This window comes from Bos indicus, chromosome 5 (genome assembly GCF_029378745.1).
Source record: "Bos indicus isolate NIAB-ARS_2022 breed Sahiwal x Tharparkar chromosome 5, NIAB-ARS_B.indTharparkar_mat_pri_1.0, whole genome shotgun sequence".
Classification (NCBI taxonomy): domain Eukaryota; kingdom Metazoa; phylum Chordata; class Mammalia; order Artiodactyla; family Bovidae; genus Bos; species Bos indicus.
Genome location: NC_091764.1, coordinates 51,118,791 through 51,137,870, shown reverse-complemented (window position 1 = coordinate 51,137,870; position 19,080 = coordinate 51,118,791). Strand labels below are relative to the sequence as shown.

At 34.5% G+C, this 19,080-nt stretch overlaps 1 protein-coding gene across 5 annotated transcripts in view; it reads left to right on the top strand.

The window, feature by feature from the left end:
• The window catches only part of MON2 (MON2 homolog, regulator of endosome-to-Golgi trafficking), a 109,946-nt gene that overhangs the window by 57,822 nt on the left and 33,044 nt on the right, over window positions 1-19,080 (top strand). For all 5 annotated transcript variants that reach the window (XM_019960896.2, XM_019960899.2, XM_019960898.2 and 2 more), the window contains 12 exons: window positions 210-322; window positions 672-776; window positions 1,125-1,205; window positions 1,284-1,357; window positions 1,447-1,537; window positions 5,794-5,895; window positions 6,992-7,102; window positions 9,205-9,380; window positions 9,966-10,128; window positions 10,675-10,968; window positions 13,446-13,644; window positions 18,184-18,812. In XM_019960896.2, coding sequence (XP_019816455.2) covers window positions 210-322; window positions 672-776; window positions 1,125-1,205; window positions 1,284-1,357; window positions 1,447-1,537; window positions 5,794-5,895; window positions 6,992-7,102; window positions 9,205-9,380; window positions 9,966-10,128; window positions 10,675-10,968; window positions 13,446-13,644; window positions 18,184-18,812 — 2,138 coding nt within the window. The remainder of the gene's footprint in view (window positions 1-209; window positions 323-671; window positions 777-1,124; window positions 1,206-1,283; window positions 1,358-1,446; window positions 1,538-5,793; window positions 5,896-6,991; window positions 7,103-9,204; window positions 9,381-9,965; window positions 10,129-10,674; window positions 10,969-13,445; window positions 13,645-18,183; window positions 18,813-19,080) is intronic.

Genomic DNA, 19,080 nt, shown 5'->3' with positions numbered 1-19,080 from the left:
TAAACTGCTTTAGAAAATTACTTAATATTTGCTTAACTTGTTTTTTCACCTCTTGAGTTTTTAAAATGTTTGCATATGGATAATAGGAAACTAAATAAATGTCATAGTTGAACTTAGTTTGATCAAATTAATGTTCTAAAATGTAACATGGCTTTGAGTAGAGGATGAAAAGTATATTTTAATTATTTAGGTTTTCCTTTGTGTTCTAGCATATTCCATCCAGGGCCAGAGTGTTATGATGATCAGTCCGTCAAGTGAATCACACCAGCAAGTTGTAGCAGTGGGTCAACCACTAGCAGTCCAGCCTCAAGGGACAGTAATGGTAAAGTACTTTTTCTTTGTTTGGTAACCAATTAATACCAATTAACTATCAAGGACACCTTTTGTACCTTTTTTGTGTGTTTCTCAAAATTTTTCATTATACTTTCTTTCTTTCATCTGAATGATACTTTTAGAAGAAACTAGATAAATACAGAGTGACATTGTTGTAATCAACTGTGATAGCACAGCTTTTAATCAAATAAACTTGTTCTGTACAAAATCATCCAAGCCTCTTTTATTAAAATTTTTGTTTTTTATGAGAAAATATTTGTATATGATAGTACTTTTTATAAGTTAAAATTTTTGAGAATGCATAGCAGTTCTTACAAAAATATCCTTTTTAAATACAGCTGACTTCCAAAAATATCCAGTGTATGAGGACTTTACTTAACTTGGCACACTGCCATGGGGCTGTTCTTGGGACATCATGGCAACTTGTCTTGGCAACTCTACAGGTATGTTGTAGCCTCTGGGTCAGAGGCCAGTGTTGTATATCTAAGTGCTATCAGTTAAAGTCACCAGTGTCTATCAGTGCTTTGGGCAGGCCTGAATAGGCAGTAAGTATGAAAAAGGGCAAGTTGGAAAAAGAAAAAAGACTTGGCTCACATTATATGAAGTGATGGGATGTCTCTCATAATGGCCTGTTCTACTGCCTATGCTTGATGTAATGAGTATTTTGTATGAATGTTAATTACTAATTTCAGTTTAGGTATTAGATACCTAGTCTGATTTTAGTTTTAGTTATTAGAATTTTTTTAAGTTTATAAATTTCTGTGTTCTGATTTTTTTTTTTAATTTTACAGCATCTTGTATGGATTCTGGGATTAAAGCCTAGTAGTGGTGGTGCCTTGAAACCTGGGAGAGCTGTTGAAGGGCCCAGTACAGTAAGCTCTAGTCATTCTTACTCAGTTAGTATTTTGCAGAATGTTTATATGTTACATTCACTTTTCTTCTTCTCTTAGGTTCTGACAACAGCAGTGATGACAGATTTACCAGTGATTTCCAATATACTTTCAAGACTGTTTGAAAGTTCACAGTAAGAGTCAGTTTTTAAAATTGATACAAACATTATTGTTAGCTGTATATGTTAGATGAGAATATCTTATTTCTTCATTTTTATTTTAGGTATCTTGATGACGTATCATTGCACCATTTAATAAATGCACTTTGTTCCTTATCCTTAGAAGCCATGGATATGGCCTATGGAAATAATAAGGTGTGATATTCTTTCTTTTCTGTGTTAAATATGAGATATTATTTTGTTGAATAAGGTGTATATTTATTAGGATCTTAGTGTTTTACAAGTGGGAACAATACCTTGTAGGCTAGCCCTGCTCTTTTGGGTTTTTACATTTATGGTGGTTTGTTGAAGGGAGAGTGAAGAGGATACTTTTTGGCTTGTGGTGTGTGCCAGTAGTTGGCCTCCCTGGTGCCAGTATGTATCATGATTTTAAATTGTGTCCACTTGTGTGCACTGAATATTCTAAAAAATATTTATATAAAGAAAAATTGAACATCACATTTATAAATGTGTTCCACAAATTAGTAATCCTAATGATTACAATTTATGATTGTGGCAATGCACATTTTAAATCAAGGAAAATATGTCTCAGTTTCTTTTGCCTTCATGGGGTGGAAATTAAGGAGCTAGTCATTTCTTTCTGAGGGTAATGACTCTCCCTACCTTGAAAATTAAATTTTTGCTTTGCTTATTGATTAAATGAATCAAGCAGTACTTTTGAGAACATTTCTTCTTATACTCTACCATTTTCTGTTAAACTTGGAAAACACGAGAATATTTGGGTTTATTGATACCTTAGAAATTATTTAAAATTCTCTCTACATTTTAAGATTAATAAATATATTAGTTGGACCATTTACAAGTAAGTGAAGTTACCCAGAAAATGATTAGAAAAGCAGAGAATGCAGCTTGTGGTTTATTTAATATCCAACTGTAGGAACTAAAATTACATTATTTGCCTAATCCTTAATTATAATCCTGTGTATTGTAGCTTGTCATCTTGGCTCATGTGAGTCATTTAAAGATTAGCCAAAAAGATCTTAAAGAGCAGAGTTTTATATATTATGGTACATACTTAGAGAATTATATAAACATGCAGGTGTTTGAAAATATCTGTTATAGTTTGCTCCAAATCAAGGCAAGGATAATATACTGTGAGGTAATCAAATTCTTAATACTACTTTCAGTAATCCTACATCCTTAAGATTAATTCTTAACAATGTAATATTTTTAATAGATACCTTAACTGAATCTGAGCAAGTTTATATGGTAATGACTTGAGAATTTATGTATTCACTCAACAAAGTATAGTATGTTTGCTATGTACATGACACTCTGCTAGAAAATATAAAGGAAATTTCTATTTTCAAAGGGCATGTAAACCACTTGGCTCATGGATAATGTGCCAGATAAGGTGATGAGAGAGTCAGAATAGTTTATCACTGTCAGCTGTTCTGAGTGAGTTAAATAGCTTAGGGAGTAAAATATATATATCACTGTCCTTTAAGATGTGGTTTTACAGTCACCAGTCGTCTCATTTTTGGTCCTCATTTCAGGAATTTGTGCTAATGTGTTGAGGTAGCTGATGGTAAAGCTTTCAAGTTCTTCCTTAGAAGGGGCAATGTTGATTACACTTGTGCAGGCATACTGCCAAACTGAGTATATCAACAACAGAAATAAGAAAACAGCTGTTATCTTTGTTGTATGTCAGATACTAACTTATGTATTTCTGTTTAATCACTTAAAACAACTCTGTCAGGTTCAGTAGTAACTGCTTTTTAGAGATAAAATAGAAAAATAGCTTAAATACCCTGCTGGGGTCACCTGTTTAGTAATTGGTGGAGCTTGAATTTGAATCCACATATGTCTTATTCCAGAGCTCCATTCTTATAACCACTTCACTTGTGGCTTTAACTTTGTGTGCATCAAAGTCAGGTATAGGACTTTTTAAAAATGCAGTAGTTAGGACCACATACCAAGCTTCATGGATACAAGAATCTTTGGATATGAGGTCTGGACATATACTTTTAAATGCTGTGTGATTCCTGTGTATCCTCATTAGAATAAAGAGGAGGGAAAGGAGGAAATAATACAGGGCAACATGTATAGAGACTTACTATGTGCCAGGCACTTTCTAACATGAGAGGTCATTTCAGTATATTATTATCTCCATTTTATAGTTTAAAAAAGTTAGCACAAAAGAGAGTGAATTTTTGCTATTTGCAGCAACGTGGATGGACCTGGAGAATATTATGCTTAGTAAAATAAGTCAGAGAAAGATAAATATTATTTATTGTCACTTATATGTGGAATCTAAAATTAAAAAAAAAAAGCTAATGAATATAATGAAATATCCAGAGAGAGAGGAAAGGCGGAAAGGACAAAATAAGGGAATTAAGAGGTACAAACTATTATATATAAAACAAGTAAGTGACAAGGATATATCGTATGGCACAAGGATATATTGTATGGCATAGCCAATATTTTATAATAACTGTAAGTGGAATAATATCTGTAAAAAGTTTGAAACTTTATGTTGTACAACTGAAACTAGTATCATAAATCAGCTATACTTCAAAAAAAAAAAGTTACTCAAGGTTACATAGCTATTAAGTGGTAATGTTGAGATGTTAAAAATTCATAGGCATCAGTCTTAACTACTGTATCATATTGTCTCTAGAATGATGAGGTTCTTTCTAGTACACTAATTTTTAGGGTACTTATAGTGTTAGCACAGGCAGGAAGAGTCAATCTGACCACACTTAAAACCTCAGGGTACTTGTTCAACAGTTTTTACTAGAAAAAAAAGATAATTTCACACATTTCCATTTTAGGTTTTTATCAGTACTGTAAAAACATTGTGTATAGAGTCATTACAAAATCTTTTTACTTAAAAATTATAAAATTATGCTCATAATTTACTTTTAAAATTTCAGTTGGCTTCTATTTTTTTTAATGCATTGTCTCCATTTGAAGTACTACAGCTGTTTATCAAAAAATTCTCATAATTCTAGTCAGCTTAGTCTACATTTAAGTATGTTTTACTATCTCTATTAAAATTGGATTAGAGATAGTTGCCCTTTGAACTTTTTACTGAAACTGTTCTTCTAACACATGGACTGAGTAATTCAGCTATTTATGAAGTATACTGATTCGCTTTCTGTTGAAATGCCAGTGACTGAGGAAAGTGGTTTGTCTTCTTTCTCTGCAACTCTTTTATTAGGGTCTAAACTGACAACCTTTACCTCCTCCTTCTTGACATCATTGTTCTTTCCCCCGGTGTCTGTTACCTTTGTTTTTGTTTTTTCTTCATTTTTCCTGATATTCACATATAAAACCTAAGCATTTGAAGACTTTACTAATAAGAATGTATATTAGTTAGCTCAGCCTGCCATAACAAAATACTATAGACTGGGTAACTTAAACTATGGAAATTAATTTTCTCATAATTCTAGAAGGTAGAAGTCCAAAATCAGGATGCTAGCATGGTCAGCTCTTGTGTAGACTCTCTTCCGGATTGAAAGATGCCTGACTTCTTACTGTGTCCCTACATGGCAGGGAAAGAGGGGAAGGAAGGGAAAAGGGGGAGGAAGAGGGAAATGGAGTGCACATAAGCTCACAAGCTGTGTGGTGTCTCTTCTTATGAGGACGTTAAACTTAATGTATTGGGGCCCCACCCTTAGGACTTCATTTGACCTGAATTACCTTCTTATAGACCCTATCTCCAAATGTCATCACCCTCAGGGTTAGTTTCAGCATATGAAGTTTGGGAGCAGTGTTGGAGGGTGGGAGGGGCGGATCACAATTCAGTCCATAGCAAAATTCTTTCATTTTGGTCAGAAGACACACATTCTGTGTGTCTGGTATAGTTTTTGAATTTTCAAAGTTTCCCCACTAAAGCAGTCTCTTCCCAACCAAATTTTTCAATTAGGAGTCATATTAGATACTTGAGGGCTTCCTGGTGGCTCAGATGGTAAAGAATACACCTGCAATGCAGGAGACCCAGGTTCGATCCCTAGGTCAGGAAGATCCCATGGAGATGGAAATGGCAATCCACTCCAGTATTTTTACCTGGAGAATCCCATGGACAAAGGAGCCTGGTAGGCTACAGTCCATGGGGTCGCAAGAGTTGGACACGACATAGCGACTAAACCACCCCCACCACCACTCACTCCAGTATTCTTGCCTGGAGAATCCCATGGACAAAGGAGCCTGGCAGGCTACAGTCATGAGGTTGCAAAGAGTTGGAGACAGCTGAGCAACTAACACTTTTTAGATGCTTGAGGGTGGACTGAAAGGCTTGTCAATATGATAACTGAGGTTATGTCATATTTATTTCTAATTAATTAAGTATATTAATTATAGTCATGTTCTTTACAGTTTCTCAGTTTGGTTTACAGTTGAAATACTCTAATTCTCCTTATGATATAAAAAATATGTTTTTCTTCTAGGAACCATCTCTTTTTGCTGTTGCCAAATTGTTAGAAACTGGTCTAGTTAACATGCACCGTATAGAAATTCTATGGAGACCTCTAACTGGCCATCTACTTGAGGTAACCTCTGTTTCTTTATTATATTTACTTTTTATTTATAATAAAGACTTACACAGTGAATTAGTGATGCTGTATAACCATAAGAAAAATCAGCATTAACATTTTTTCTTGTACTTCTCTCTGTATATTTTATCAGGGACGAAAGTTTTATAGTAATCATTTTGGTAAAGGAATAGGTTGAAGACTTTATGACTAAAAATGAGTGCTATAACAATGAAATCTCTGATGTCTCCTTCACCTGTTAGTTTGGGTCCCCTTTCTTTTATTATATACTCTTTTGATCCCCTCAGCTTCAGCTGGTTCTAAAACTTCAAGGCAATTAGGACTGAGACTTAGTATTAGACACTGCTCCTTTACAGACTTCCCTGTGATTATGAGGTAACATTTCTACAAAAGGGAAAAAACCTCAGTATCACTAATTATAGATAGTACCAGGGCATTTTGTCTGGATTTGTATTCAAACTTGAGTGAATCTGAATACTTGGTTGCTTCTTATTGACAACTGCTTCTGTCAAATACATGTTCATGAGCAGTTTAGGTTTCAGTTGCCCTCATTGTTTCATATTATTTTAGTAATCTGAGAAGGGTACTGTTTTTAGTAAAAAAAAAAAGTCCTTTCTTCTTTTTCCCTCCATTTTTGGGGGATTATTTTAATGAGCTATTACAGAATATATACACATTTCTTCATTATGGAATTCTCATCAAATGGCAAAAAATACGTTTTTAAAATTTTAGCTAAGTATTTGATTATGAAGATAGAGCAGATTAGGAACCTTAGTGTCTGCTTCTTCTGTTTACTCTGGTGACATCATTTACTTTTATGAAATCCTTTCTTTTCTGTGAGTTGTTTAGTTTCATCTTTTATCTTCTATCTCTTTATTGCTTCCTCTTGCCTCGTATTCAGAAGGTAAGCTTACTTACATTTTGTATATTTTCATAATTTCTTCAACCCTTATTGACAAACATTTTATATGATTTTTTAAATGTGGAAGAGTATGAAATGCAATGTTTTAGTTTTTCTTAAATTAATGTGTGATGTATAGCTTAAGTATACAAATTAAAGATTAATTTTTGTTCCATATGTATGTACCCTTAGGTGTGCCAGCATCCAAACTCTCGAATGAGAGAATGGGGAGCAGAAGCCTTAACTTCACTTATTAAATCAGGATTAACATTTAACCATGATCCTCCACTTTCACAAAACCAGGTAAAAGAAAGAACCTTTTTTAAAATTACTTAAAGTCATCCTTTCCCATATGTAACTTTATTTGTAGGCCGTGGATCTCTTACAGAAGGTTGATAATCCTGGATTTTCAGGATTATCTATATTAAAAAATTTTTTAATTTTCTTATAATAGCACTAAACTTAAGTAATAAATTACCTAGAATTGGTCTCCCCATCTAGAAGATTCCTTCTTCATGCAGTGCTAAGTCTTCATACTTTGTTAGCCTCTTTTCCTTTGGTCCTTACCTGTCTTTTTTTTTTTTTTTCCTTCCCCCTACTCACTACCCTTGCGTGCTTAGTCACTCAGCCATGTCCAGCTCTCTGTGGTCCCATGGACTGTAGCCCTCCAAGGTCCTCTGTCCATGAAGTTTTCCAGGCCAGAATACTGGAGTGTTGCCATACTCTCCTCCAGGGGATATTCCCTACCCAGAGATTGAACCCGTGTCTCCTGCCTTGGCATGTGGATTCTTTACCATTGTGCCACCTGGGAAGCCCTTATATGGGGAGAAACAAGTGGCAGAAGAGGCAAGCACAATAAAATAGATTTTTATTTTTAAATAATTTTAAAGGTTATTTTATACTTTCAGAGTTTTCTTTTGTTGTGAATCCTTTTTCCTGACTCCCATAATCATTCACATATATCTTATACAGTTTTAAAAAGCCCACCAAAGTTTTGTTTAAAGATTGAATAGGAATGAGGCATTTAATAGCCATTCACATTGCCCTTACTATCTTACTGTAGTGTATGTGGATGTATTCTGCAAATTTCCTCAACAAATAATTATTGGGTACATACTATATGCCAGGCAGTATTTTAACTCTTGTAACAGAATGATGTACAAGACAGAAAAGTTCCTTAATTTTTATAGCTTACATTTTAGTGATTGCATATTTTTTTCCTATTGCAGTCTAATTTTTTTGTAAAGCCCTGTCCATGTATATAGTCTTAGCATCCAGCTTAATACCTGGCACATGGTAAGAGCTTAATATGTTTGTTCAGTCAGTGAACCAACTAAATGTATCCTTGGAGAGAAAACTAAAGCTAAGGCAGGTGCTTTCAAATGCTAAAGGAGTAGAACAAAGTACTTTTTTCACTTTTTAACAGTAAAAAAATTTTGTGGTTTTGTGTCCTCTTTGTCTGCTAGTTCATTTTTAGGAGTATTGAGACTTAAATTTAAATACATGTGGTACACATTAATAGAGTAAATGAAATTTTGAAAATTGGAAATTATTTTCTTCTCTCCAAATAGAGCTAAATATATAGGGTATATTTTCTATAGTGAGATTCATTTGTATATGGATCTGTAGATTTAATACCTTTTAACATCAGGTTATTCCCTATTTATCCTGAAATATAGTATCTTGAAGATAGATTTTTATTTTCTGTTATTAAAATATAAGACTTAGGGACTTCCCTGAAGTCCAGTGATTGGGAATCCGTGCTTCTAATGCAGGAGGGGTGGGTTCCATCCTTGGTTGGGGAACGAAGCTCCCACATGTTACTTCTGTGGCTAAAACATAAAAAATTTAAAAAGACTTATGGGGCTTCCCAGTGGCTCAGTGGTAAAGAATTCATCTGCCAATGCAGGAGACACGGTTTCAATCCCTAATCTGGGAAGATCCCACATGCTGCAGAGAAACTAAGCTCATGGGCCACAGCTACTGAGCCTGTGCTCTAGAGCATGGGAGCTGGAACTGTTGAGCCCACATGCTGCAGCTACTGAAGCCTGTGTGTTCTAGAGCCCATGCTCTGCAACAAGAGAAGCCACCACAGTGAGAAACCCATGCACTGCAACCAGAGAGTAGCCCCTTCACGCTGCAACTAAAGAAAAGCCCGTACGGCAACAAAGGCCCAGGACAGCAAAAATAAATTAATTAATTAAATTATTTTTTTTTAAAAAGACTTAGATGACAAGATAATCCTAATGATTACTGTTAAAGAAATCATTTTTGATATTTATTTTACTAAAAAATTTCTTTTTACCATTGCAGTCTGAGTGAAGGTAAATTTAAACTTGAAAGACAATAGTAGAACCTTTCCATGTTCTGGAACTTCGCTGATTAGCTTCTTACCTTCTTTTCAGAGGCTGCAATTGCTTTTATTGAACCCATTAAAGGAGATGTCGAATATTAATCATCCAGATATACGACTCAAGCAATTAGAGTGTGTGCTGCAGATTCTTCAGAGTCAAGGAGATAGTCTTGGACCTGGATGGCCATTAGTGCTGGGAGTTATGGGAGCGATCAGAAATGATCAAGGGTAAGTGTTTAAAATTAACATCCAAAAAGTAATAGGAAAAGGGAATTCTGCCTAAAATTATGAAATGATCGTAAATTTTTTATGTATGCCTTTTTTGCTTAAGTTTATGATCTAAAATAGTTTTCCTTACCCTACTCCCAGGGGGCTGTAGGGAATCATTAGGGCTCACTTTTATTTTGGAAGGATGGAAAAATTGCTATTTCTTTATCATTTATATATGAATACAAGGTTCTTACAATAAGAAAAATCCATCAAACAAACTTTCCCTTTCTCATTCAATGTCTAAATTTTGTTTGGCTAGTTTATGCAGAATAAAAATAATATGGTATTAATACATATTTTCTTTTTTTAGTTTACTGCTTTTCTTATGCCCCTGAGCTGCTTTATTTTTGTTTGTTAATTATTTTAATTAAGCATATCTTTTTTACATTTATGTAAATGTTGAAGTACTATGTGAGTACTATGTTAGAGAAGATTTTCTTGTTCCAATTTTAAGATAAAATTTTGATTTATTCAAATTAATGTATGTATTTTTCCTTCCATTTCTCTTAAATACATGAATATAGATTTTCTTTTGTTTTTCAGAGAATCCTTGATACGAACAGCATTCCAGTGTCTTCAGTTGGTTGTGACAGATTTTCTACCAACAATGCCTTGCACTTGCCTGCAAATAGTTGTAGATGTTGCAGGTAGCTTTGGACTTCATAACCAAGAACTTAATATTAGTTTAACTTCAATAGGTTTATTGGTAAGTATGATTGCCTTTCTTATATAATCTAGAAATCACTGTTTGCAACTGAGAGTGAGTGCTAAGCAAGTGTGCTTTTGACTCTGGAGGAATCATTTAAATGACTTTTAAGTACATGCCAAACATATTGTATGAAGGGTTAAGTAATATTATTTAAGAAATAATTCTTTAAGAGCTGAATATGTGGAATAATTTTGATCTGTTGAGCTGAAATTTGGTTTATATAAGATTTGTTATGGGAGGATTTAGGAAACAAATAATGGTACATACAAGAGAAATCAGTTGACTCTACTGATAGTAACATAAAATTTAAATTTTAAATCCAATTTTTAAAAAATATTAAAAATTAAAGGTTGCACTCTGAAATTCTGAAATGAGATAGATAAACTTGACAGAGGAAGAGATATTTTCATTAAATCCATTCTGTTAGGAAAAGAGTTTCTGAAGTAATTGCTTTTAAGTTTTATTCTGAAAATCTATCTGTTGCATATCTATGTGTTTAAAATAAAAATCTCTGAATAGATATTTTTCTCCTTGGCTCTTTAGTGGAATATTTCAGATTATTTTTTTCAAAGAGGAGAAACTATTGAAAAGGAATTAAATAAAGAAGAGGCAGCACAGCAAAAGCAGGCAGAAGAAAAAGGCGTGGTTTTGAATCGGCCATTCCACCCTGCACCACCGTTTGACTGCTTGTGGTTGTGTCTTTATGCAAAATTGGGTGAACTATGTGTAGATCCCCGTCCTGCTGTCCGGAAGAGTGCAGGGCAAACTCTGTTTTCAACAATTGGTGCACATGGAACTTTATTACAGCACTCAACGTGGCACACTGTTATTTGGAAGGTACCGTAAAATACCTTGAGTTATCAGTTATTAATTGAGACATGCTTTTATGCATTTTCAGCAACAACAAATTAAAATTAAAAATTTTTTTTTAGTTTTTTTTTGTTTGTTTTTTATTTTTTTATTTTTTTAAAATTTAATTTTATTTTTAAAACTTTACAATATTGTATTAGTTTTGCCAAACATTGAAATGAATCCGCCACAGGTATACCCGTGCTCCCCATCCTGAACCCTCCTCCCTCCTCCCTCCTCCTTCCCCATACCCTCCCTCTGGGTCGTCCCAGTGCACCAGCCCCAAGCATCCAGTATCGTGCATCGAACCTGGACTGGCGACTCGTTTCATACATGATATTATACATGTTTCAATGCCATTGTCCCAAATCTCCCCACCCTGTCCCTCTCCCACAGAGTCCATAAGACTGATCTATACATCAGTGTCTCTATTTCTGTCTCGTAATAACAGGGTTATTGTTACCATCTTTCTAAATTCCATATATACACGTTAGTATATTGTATTTTTAGTTTTTTTATTGAAATATAGTTGGTTTAGAATCTTATGTTTGTTTCAGGTACACAGAAAAGTGATTCAGTTTTACATAAATATGTTTTTTTGTTCCTATTAATTTTTAAAGAAGAATTTCCATCCATTTGTGCATTTGGCAAAACAGGAAATGTTAGCTTTATAATATTTTTAATTGCACCTTGCATATTAGCAAATTAAATACTTAAAGCCTCATTTTTTTTAATTGGAGGATAATTGCTTTACAATGTGGTATTGGTTTCTGCCATACAACAAAGGGAATCAGCCATATATAGATATATTTCCCCTCTTCTTGAGTCTCTCTCCCATCCCACCCCTATAAGCCTCATTTTTTTATCCCTTTGATTTCTGCCTTTGCACTTCTGTTTCCCCATTTTCCTGGTGGTAAAAACCAGTAGCTGCTAAACTACCACATATAATTCAAATATAATTAAATGAGAACTTTATAAACAATATCAATAATAGTGAAATTTGTTTGTAGACTCACCAAACAAAAACCACCTCCCATTTGTAAATTCTACATTTGTTCAAGTATGCAGTTTCATTTTTTAATTTTTCATTTTTATCGTCTTTTTAAAACATTCTTGCAAAGTCAGAAGCTTATTAGTGAGTATCCCGTCTTTGCTGAAAGGCTCTCCTCTTTTTTGTTGCTTAATCTGTTCCATTTTAATAAAACTCTTATTTATAATCCTTTCACTGCTTTTGTGAATTTTTGAAATTAGTAAGTTTGACAGTAGACAGTATGGTAAACTTTAACTGAATTTAACCGTGTTTTAAGTTTAATAAAAAGACCTCAAAATGTCTTCTTAAAAAATTAATAATGTATGTTCCTAATAAAAATAATTGAAAGCCCTATTCCCTCCTGTGTCTTTTGTTTCAACTCCTTTCCCTAGCTTTATCAGATCACAAACAAGCTTAAGAGTCCTTTACTATTTTAAAACTGATATTTTCTCTGACTCCTGTTTCCTTTTCCTAACTTCATTATTAATCTTGCTGCCTAAATCTCAGTATTAATAATTTTTTCTTTTTCACGTCCACTGCATTCCCTTACCCCTTGTAATTTGATATCCAGATTATTCTACTTCAGAGTATCTTAAACATTAGCATGTAACAGCATCTCCTAGAGGACTTGTTAAAGCACAAATTGCTGAGCCACTGTACCCAGCCCCCTAGAGGTTCTGATTTCTTTCCTGTGGCATGGAGGCTGAGAATTTGCATATCTATGAAGCTTTTGGGTGATGCTGATGGGGCTGGTTCTGAGACCATGTTTTTAGAACCACAGAACTTGTTCGTTGGCTCTACAGGTAGTCTTCTAATTGCCAGATCTCTTGCCCTGTGCTCAGTTTTTCATACTGCTCATTTTTTCATAACATTTAATAGTGTTGATTATTTTCTCCTTGAAATTTCTTTTGGCTTCTGTTTCACAGTGTGCATCTGCTTCTTTATTCAATTTTGTTTTATTTTCTTGGCCCCTATGCCTTCCCCTGAATCTACATTTTAAATAAACATCCCCCAAATTCCAGCTGCTTCCTACTTGATTTTTTTCAAGCATCCTCATCCAGACATGAAATTTCAGTAGTTACCTCTATCTAGATGTCACTCATACTTAAATTTTTTTTTTTTATACTTACATTTTTTGCTGGACCCTTCTCTTTAGCTGCATTCCCTTCTTGTACATTATACCTTATGTGCTCCATTGGCACTCAGTTCAACAGGTCTTAAGTGATAGTCTGTTCGGTTTACTTTAAATTTTTATATTCCATGGCCTTAAGGATAAACTTAAGAATATAAGGATACCTCTGTTGGTCAGTTTCCTCTAAAATACAGGGATTGATCAGAATGTCAGGTATAATTCTTTGTAACAATGCTTAATTTCCTATGCTGCTATTTATGCTATGTTATCAGTATTTTTATATGCATTATCACAAATATTCAGGTTCTCTTTCATCTGCTGGACCGAGTTAGAGAGTCTTCTACCACTGCAGACAAAGAAAAGATTGAGTCTGGAGGTGGCAATATTCTCATTCATCATTCAAGGGACACAGCAGAGAAGCAGTGGGCTGAGACATGGGTTTTAACATTGGCCGGAGTTGCAAGAATCTTCAACACCAGAAGATATTTACTTCAACCTTTAGGTAGATGTACATTTTTTTTTTCTGAGTATACAAGTAATTAATGTTAAAGGAAATTTGGAAAATACAGATTCTTCACAGATTATATACATTGTTATTTTCTAAGAATAATCCATTTAATTGCCAGTCTTTGTTGTTATGTGTGGTATGTGTATGAGCATAAACGTTTTCATTCATTTCCTTGAAAAATTATGTGTACCTACTGTGGGCATGTCTTGGGGATACAGTGATGAGCCAGATACCTACTGTCCTTGATATATCCTGGGTATGAAGGAGGAACTATAATTACATAAATAAATAGAAGATGGCTGCAATGATCAGTGCTACAAAGGAGCTTATAATAGATTGTGAGCTTATAGTAGATACTTGACCAGGCCAGTGATGTATATATAGGCTTCCCTGAGAAAGCAATGTTTTATCTGAATAGTAGTTCATCAGGCAAGGGTAGGATGAACTGGGGAGAGCCTTACAGGCAGAGAGTATGTATAAAAGAGATGAAAGAAGATTGAGGAGATGGAGATGCTGTGGCCCCTGGCACGTTTGAAGGTCTAGAATGAAGAGAACACGGAAAAGAGTGATTCTCAGTGAGGTTGTAGAGGTAGAGGCCAGATGTTGCAGCACATTGTAGGTTACGTTCAGAAGACTTCAGTCTAAGAGCACTGAAAACCACTGAAAGATTTTAATCCATGATGTGATGTGTTCATATATGGAGTTCAGAAAGATCCCTTCAGATGGTATGTATGGAATGGAATGGTCATAAAGAAGAATGGTAGGATACTATTAGATTGGTTAGGAAACTTGGTGGTGTATAAATATAAATAGATCAGTGCTTCTCAACCAGGGCCAATTTTGCCCAACCTCCTCCTTCCCCCCACAGGATATTTAACAACGTCTGAGACATTTTGGTTGTTATAACTAGGCAGGGGCATGCACACTGGCTTCTGGGGAAGTAAAAGCCAGGGATGCTGCTACATATCTTACAATGCATAGGACAGCCCGTACAACAAAGAATTATCCAACCCAAAATGTCAGTAGGATTGAGACTGAGAAACTAGTGTAGATTATAATACCTTCAATTCTAGTGGTAGGCATGGGAGTGGTTGAGAAAAGTGAACAAATACTTTTGCACATAACTGTGAGCAAGCTGTACATATTAATTTTTCAACTTCTTATTTTATGTTTGGCTTTTTTCTTCTCATTATGTTAAAAGCATAAGCATATTTATGATTTTCATTGGCATTTTTGTGTGGTGTTTATTATGTGCATTTTAAGGCTCATACATATCACATACCTATATATTTGATGATCTATATATTTGATGTCTATATATACACGTTTTAAATTCTAGTTTTTTGTTTTCATATAAAATTTACATACAATGAAATGTGCTAATCTTAACTGTGTGTTTGCTAAGTTTTGACAAATAATAATCATTTTTAATACCTCTGTGGTACTTTATCTTAAAAGCTAAGATGTAATAGATACAGATTTAGATTTTTAAAAATGAAGACATGATGCAGTTCATGTAGTTTCAATAATTTTTTTTTTTATGATTTAACACTAGGAAATGGTTTTTATTATTATTTTAGAATAAGATTATGGTATCAAGATGATGCTGGCCTCATAGAATGAGTTCAGAAGTGTTCCTTCCTCTACAATTTTTTTGAGTAGTTTGAGAAAGATACGCATTAACTCTTCTCTAAATGTTTGGTAGAATTCACTTGTTTAGCCATCTAGTCCTGGACATTTCTTTGTTGGGAGTTTTAAAATTGCTGAATCAATTTCACTACTGATAATGGTTCGTATTGTCTGTTTCTTCATGGTTCAGATTTTCTCCATTTCTTCTAGGTTGTCTGTTTTATTGGTGTATAGTTGTTCATAGTAGTCTCTTATGATCCTATGTATTTCTGTGGTATCAGTTGTAATATCTCCTTTTTCATTTCTGATTTTATTGATCTGGGTCCTCAACCTTTTTGTTTTGATGAGGCTGGCTAAAGGTTATCAGTGTTTTCAAAGAACCGGCTTTTAGTTTCATTGACCTTTTCTGTTTTTTTTTTAAGTCTCTATTTCATTTATTTCTGCTCTGATCTTTATATTTCTTTCCTTCTCCTAACTTTGGATTTTGTTCTTTTTCCTCTGGTTCCTTTAGGTGTAAGGTTAGGTTGTTTATTTGAGGTTTTTATTGTTTCCTGAGGGAAGCTTGTATTGCTATAAGCTTTATTATTAGAACTGCTTTTGCTGGTGCCCCATAGGTTTGAGGGGCTGGCCTGGTGGCTCAGCTGGTAAAGAATCTGCCTGCAGTGCAGGAGACCTGGGTTCAATCCCTGGATTGGGAAGATGCCCTGGAGAAGGGAAAGGCTACACACTCCAGTATTCTGGCCTGGAGAATTCCATGGACTGTATAGTCCTTGGGGTCACAAAGAGATGACTGAGCGACTTTCACTTTCATAGGTTTGGGATCATTGTGTTTTCATTTTTATTTGTCTCTAGGTATTTTTTGATTTCCTCTTTGATTTCTGTTGTAACCCATTGGCTCTTCAGTAGCATACTGTTTAGCCTCCACATGTTTGTGTTTTGTAGTTTTTTTTTTTTCTTGCAGTTGAAAATTTTGCCACTTGTAGCCCCATGGGTGGACTTGCAGGGCATTATGCTAAGTGAAATAAGTCAAACAGAGAAAGACAAATACTGTGTGATATCACTTCTGTGTGGAATCTAAAAAATGCAGTGAACTAGTGAGAATAACAAAAAAGAATCAAGACTCCCAGAGACAGAAAACAAACTGACTGTTACCAGTGGGGAGAGGGAGGAAGCAGGGCAACGTAGGGATAAAGGGACTGGGATGTGTGAACTATTAGATGTAAGATAGGCTAGAATGATGTATTTTACAACATGGAGAATATAGGCTGTATTTTATAATAATTGTAAATACAATATAACCTTTGAAAATTGTATAAAAAATTAAGAATTTTTAAAAAGTAATGTTTTAACATAATGAAGTACAATATGTAATTATACTTAGTCTTTTAGAAAGAGGACTTCTTCCTAGACATGGAGTATATTAATAGAAGAACTGCAGATATTTTTCCTTCTTATAGCATGGAATATTTTAGACCTGAGACTAGGTCACCATTCTGGTAGGTGAATGTAATGTTTAATCTGATTTTTGAACTTGGATGGCAACAAGCAGAAGTATTTTGTTTTGCTGTTTTGATAGTTTTTAAACAAAATTTGTTAAAACTGTTTGAACAGTTACTAAAAAGCCTGTTTTTTGGTTGTATATAAATTATACTTCAGTTTTAATTAAAAGAGTATGGAGAGGAAGAAACATATAACTGAACAAGTGTTAATAGTCTATCCTGTAAAGCAGTGCAGTGCTTACTGTTTTATACCAGACTTAGTTCCAGCTTTCCAATTCATTGAATGCTTCCTCAGTTATATGGGTTTATCCCTTCTTGAAAAAACCTAGTCTTTGATAGCTTTTGTGAAGTGAGTCTTTAAAACACAGTTATCTCTATATTTCATAGCCTACTTATGTTATTCTTTGCAAAATGTCAATTCCTCTGATCCTGCCTGCCAATGCAGGAGACACAGCTTTGATCCCTGAGTCAGGAAGATCCCATGGAGAAGGAAATGGCAATCTACTCCAGTATTTTTGCCTAGGAAATCCCTTGAACAGAGGAGCCTGGTGGGCTACAGTCCATGGGGTTGCAAAAGAGTTGGCCATGGCTTAATGACTGAACAACAACAGTAATAGAAACAAACCACACCTGGTTTCATTGTAGAGAGTTTCATTATAAATGTGCTCAGTTGGTCACAGGAATAGAGCAAGAGATTGAAATGATTAGTGGAAACAGCAACCACCATTCAGCCCATGCTGTGCTGACAGTAGATCAGTTGACTTGATTTTACATGAGAGAAATAAGTTTAGCCTCATGGTAAAAGGACAGTCTTATTTATGGTGCATGTTCTGGCAACTTACTGATATGGGGGGAAAATGTTTACCAGAATTCTGCAGCTATAAAATTATTTAAATCTGAAAACCCAAGTGTAAAGTTAAGATTTTTATGGAGTATGACTTAGTTTATTTTAAACATTTAGGTAAAAAATGTGTATCATACTGTCATAACTTTTCCTATATGCTTAAGAATGGGACCATCTTAATAAAGGTAGATGGTTAGATTGAAGATGTTACTGAAAATTTTTTGTTTTCACTCTTTTAAGTTTTTATTCTGTTCTCCTTCGGCAGAGATATTAGGATAGAAGGGTGTATACATACATTTATGGAGTTTAAAGTTCAAAACCTTGTTTGATATACTCATTATCCTTTTCTTAGTGCCATTTATTCCTGTATCTGACAAAATTTTTTTACTGGATTTTTGGGTTGTAATGGTTTTAACTCACATTGTTAGTGCCTAAGCATATCTTTTTCTACTTCTGTAGGAATTTAAGCAGAAACATAAAGCAGATAAACTTTCAAGTGTCTAATAGAGACAATTTGATCACTTTTATGGTAATAATTTTTTTTTCCTCTTCTTCATATAGGAGATTTTTCAAGAGCATGGGATGTTCTTCTTGACCATATACAATCAGCAGCACTCAGCAAAAACAATGAAGTATCTCTGGCTGCACTGAAAAGCTTCCAGGAAATTTTACAGATTGTGTCCCCTGTCAGAGACTCAGATAAGCCTGAGACACCACCTGCAGTTAATGTCCCGGCGCCTGTCCTTTTAGGGCCTATATCGGGCCCTAGCCTGAACAGGCCATTTGTAAGAACAGATTCCATTGGAGAAAGACTTGGAAGATATAGCAGCTCTGAGCCACCTGTAGTTACTGATGAGCTTGAAGATTTGAATCTCTGGTGGGCTGCATGGAACACCTGGTACAGAATTGGATCTGAAAGCACCAAGCCTCCTATTACATTGGATAAACTAACTTTCATTCCCAGCCAGCCTTTTCTTACAGCTTTAATTCAGATATTTCCAGCTCTCTACCAACACATAAAAACTGGTTTCAACATGGATGACTTGCAGAAGTTGGGAGTCATATTGCACCGTGCTGTTTCAGTCCCAATAAGTTCAGATGCCTCCCCTTTCATTCTTCCATCTTACACTGAAGCAGTTTTGACAAGTTTACAGGAAGCTGTACTTACAGCTCTAGATGTTCTCCAAAAGGTAATCGAATTTTAGTGGCTGTCTAAGCAATAATGCATATGGTTCTCTTGAATTTTTTTACTTTGCTAAATAATTTTTGGGATAAATTCTGGATCATCAAGATTGTTATGTATGTATACTTTGGGATGCATTCAAGATTGTAAAGATCCAGTTAATTTTAACATTTGTATTTTTCTAATATATTTTAAAAGGTAATTCAGGTTTATTTTGAGAGTCTTCAGGAAACTGCCTGCATGCTCTTATTTCTCTTCACCAGCATTTTTGATTT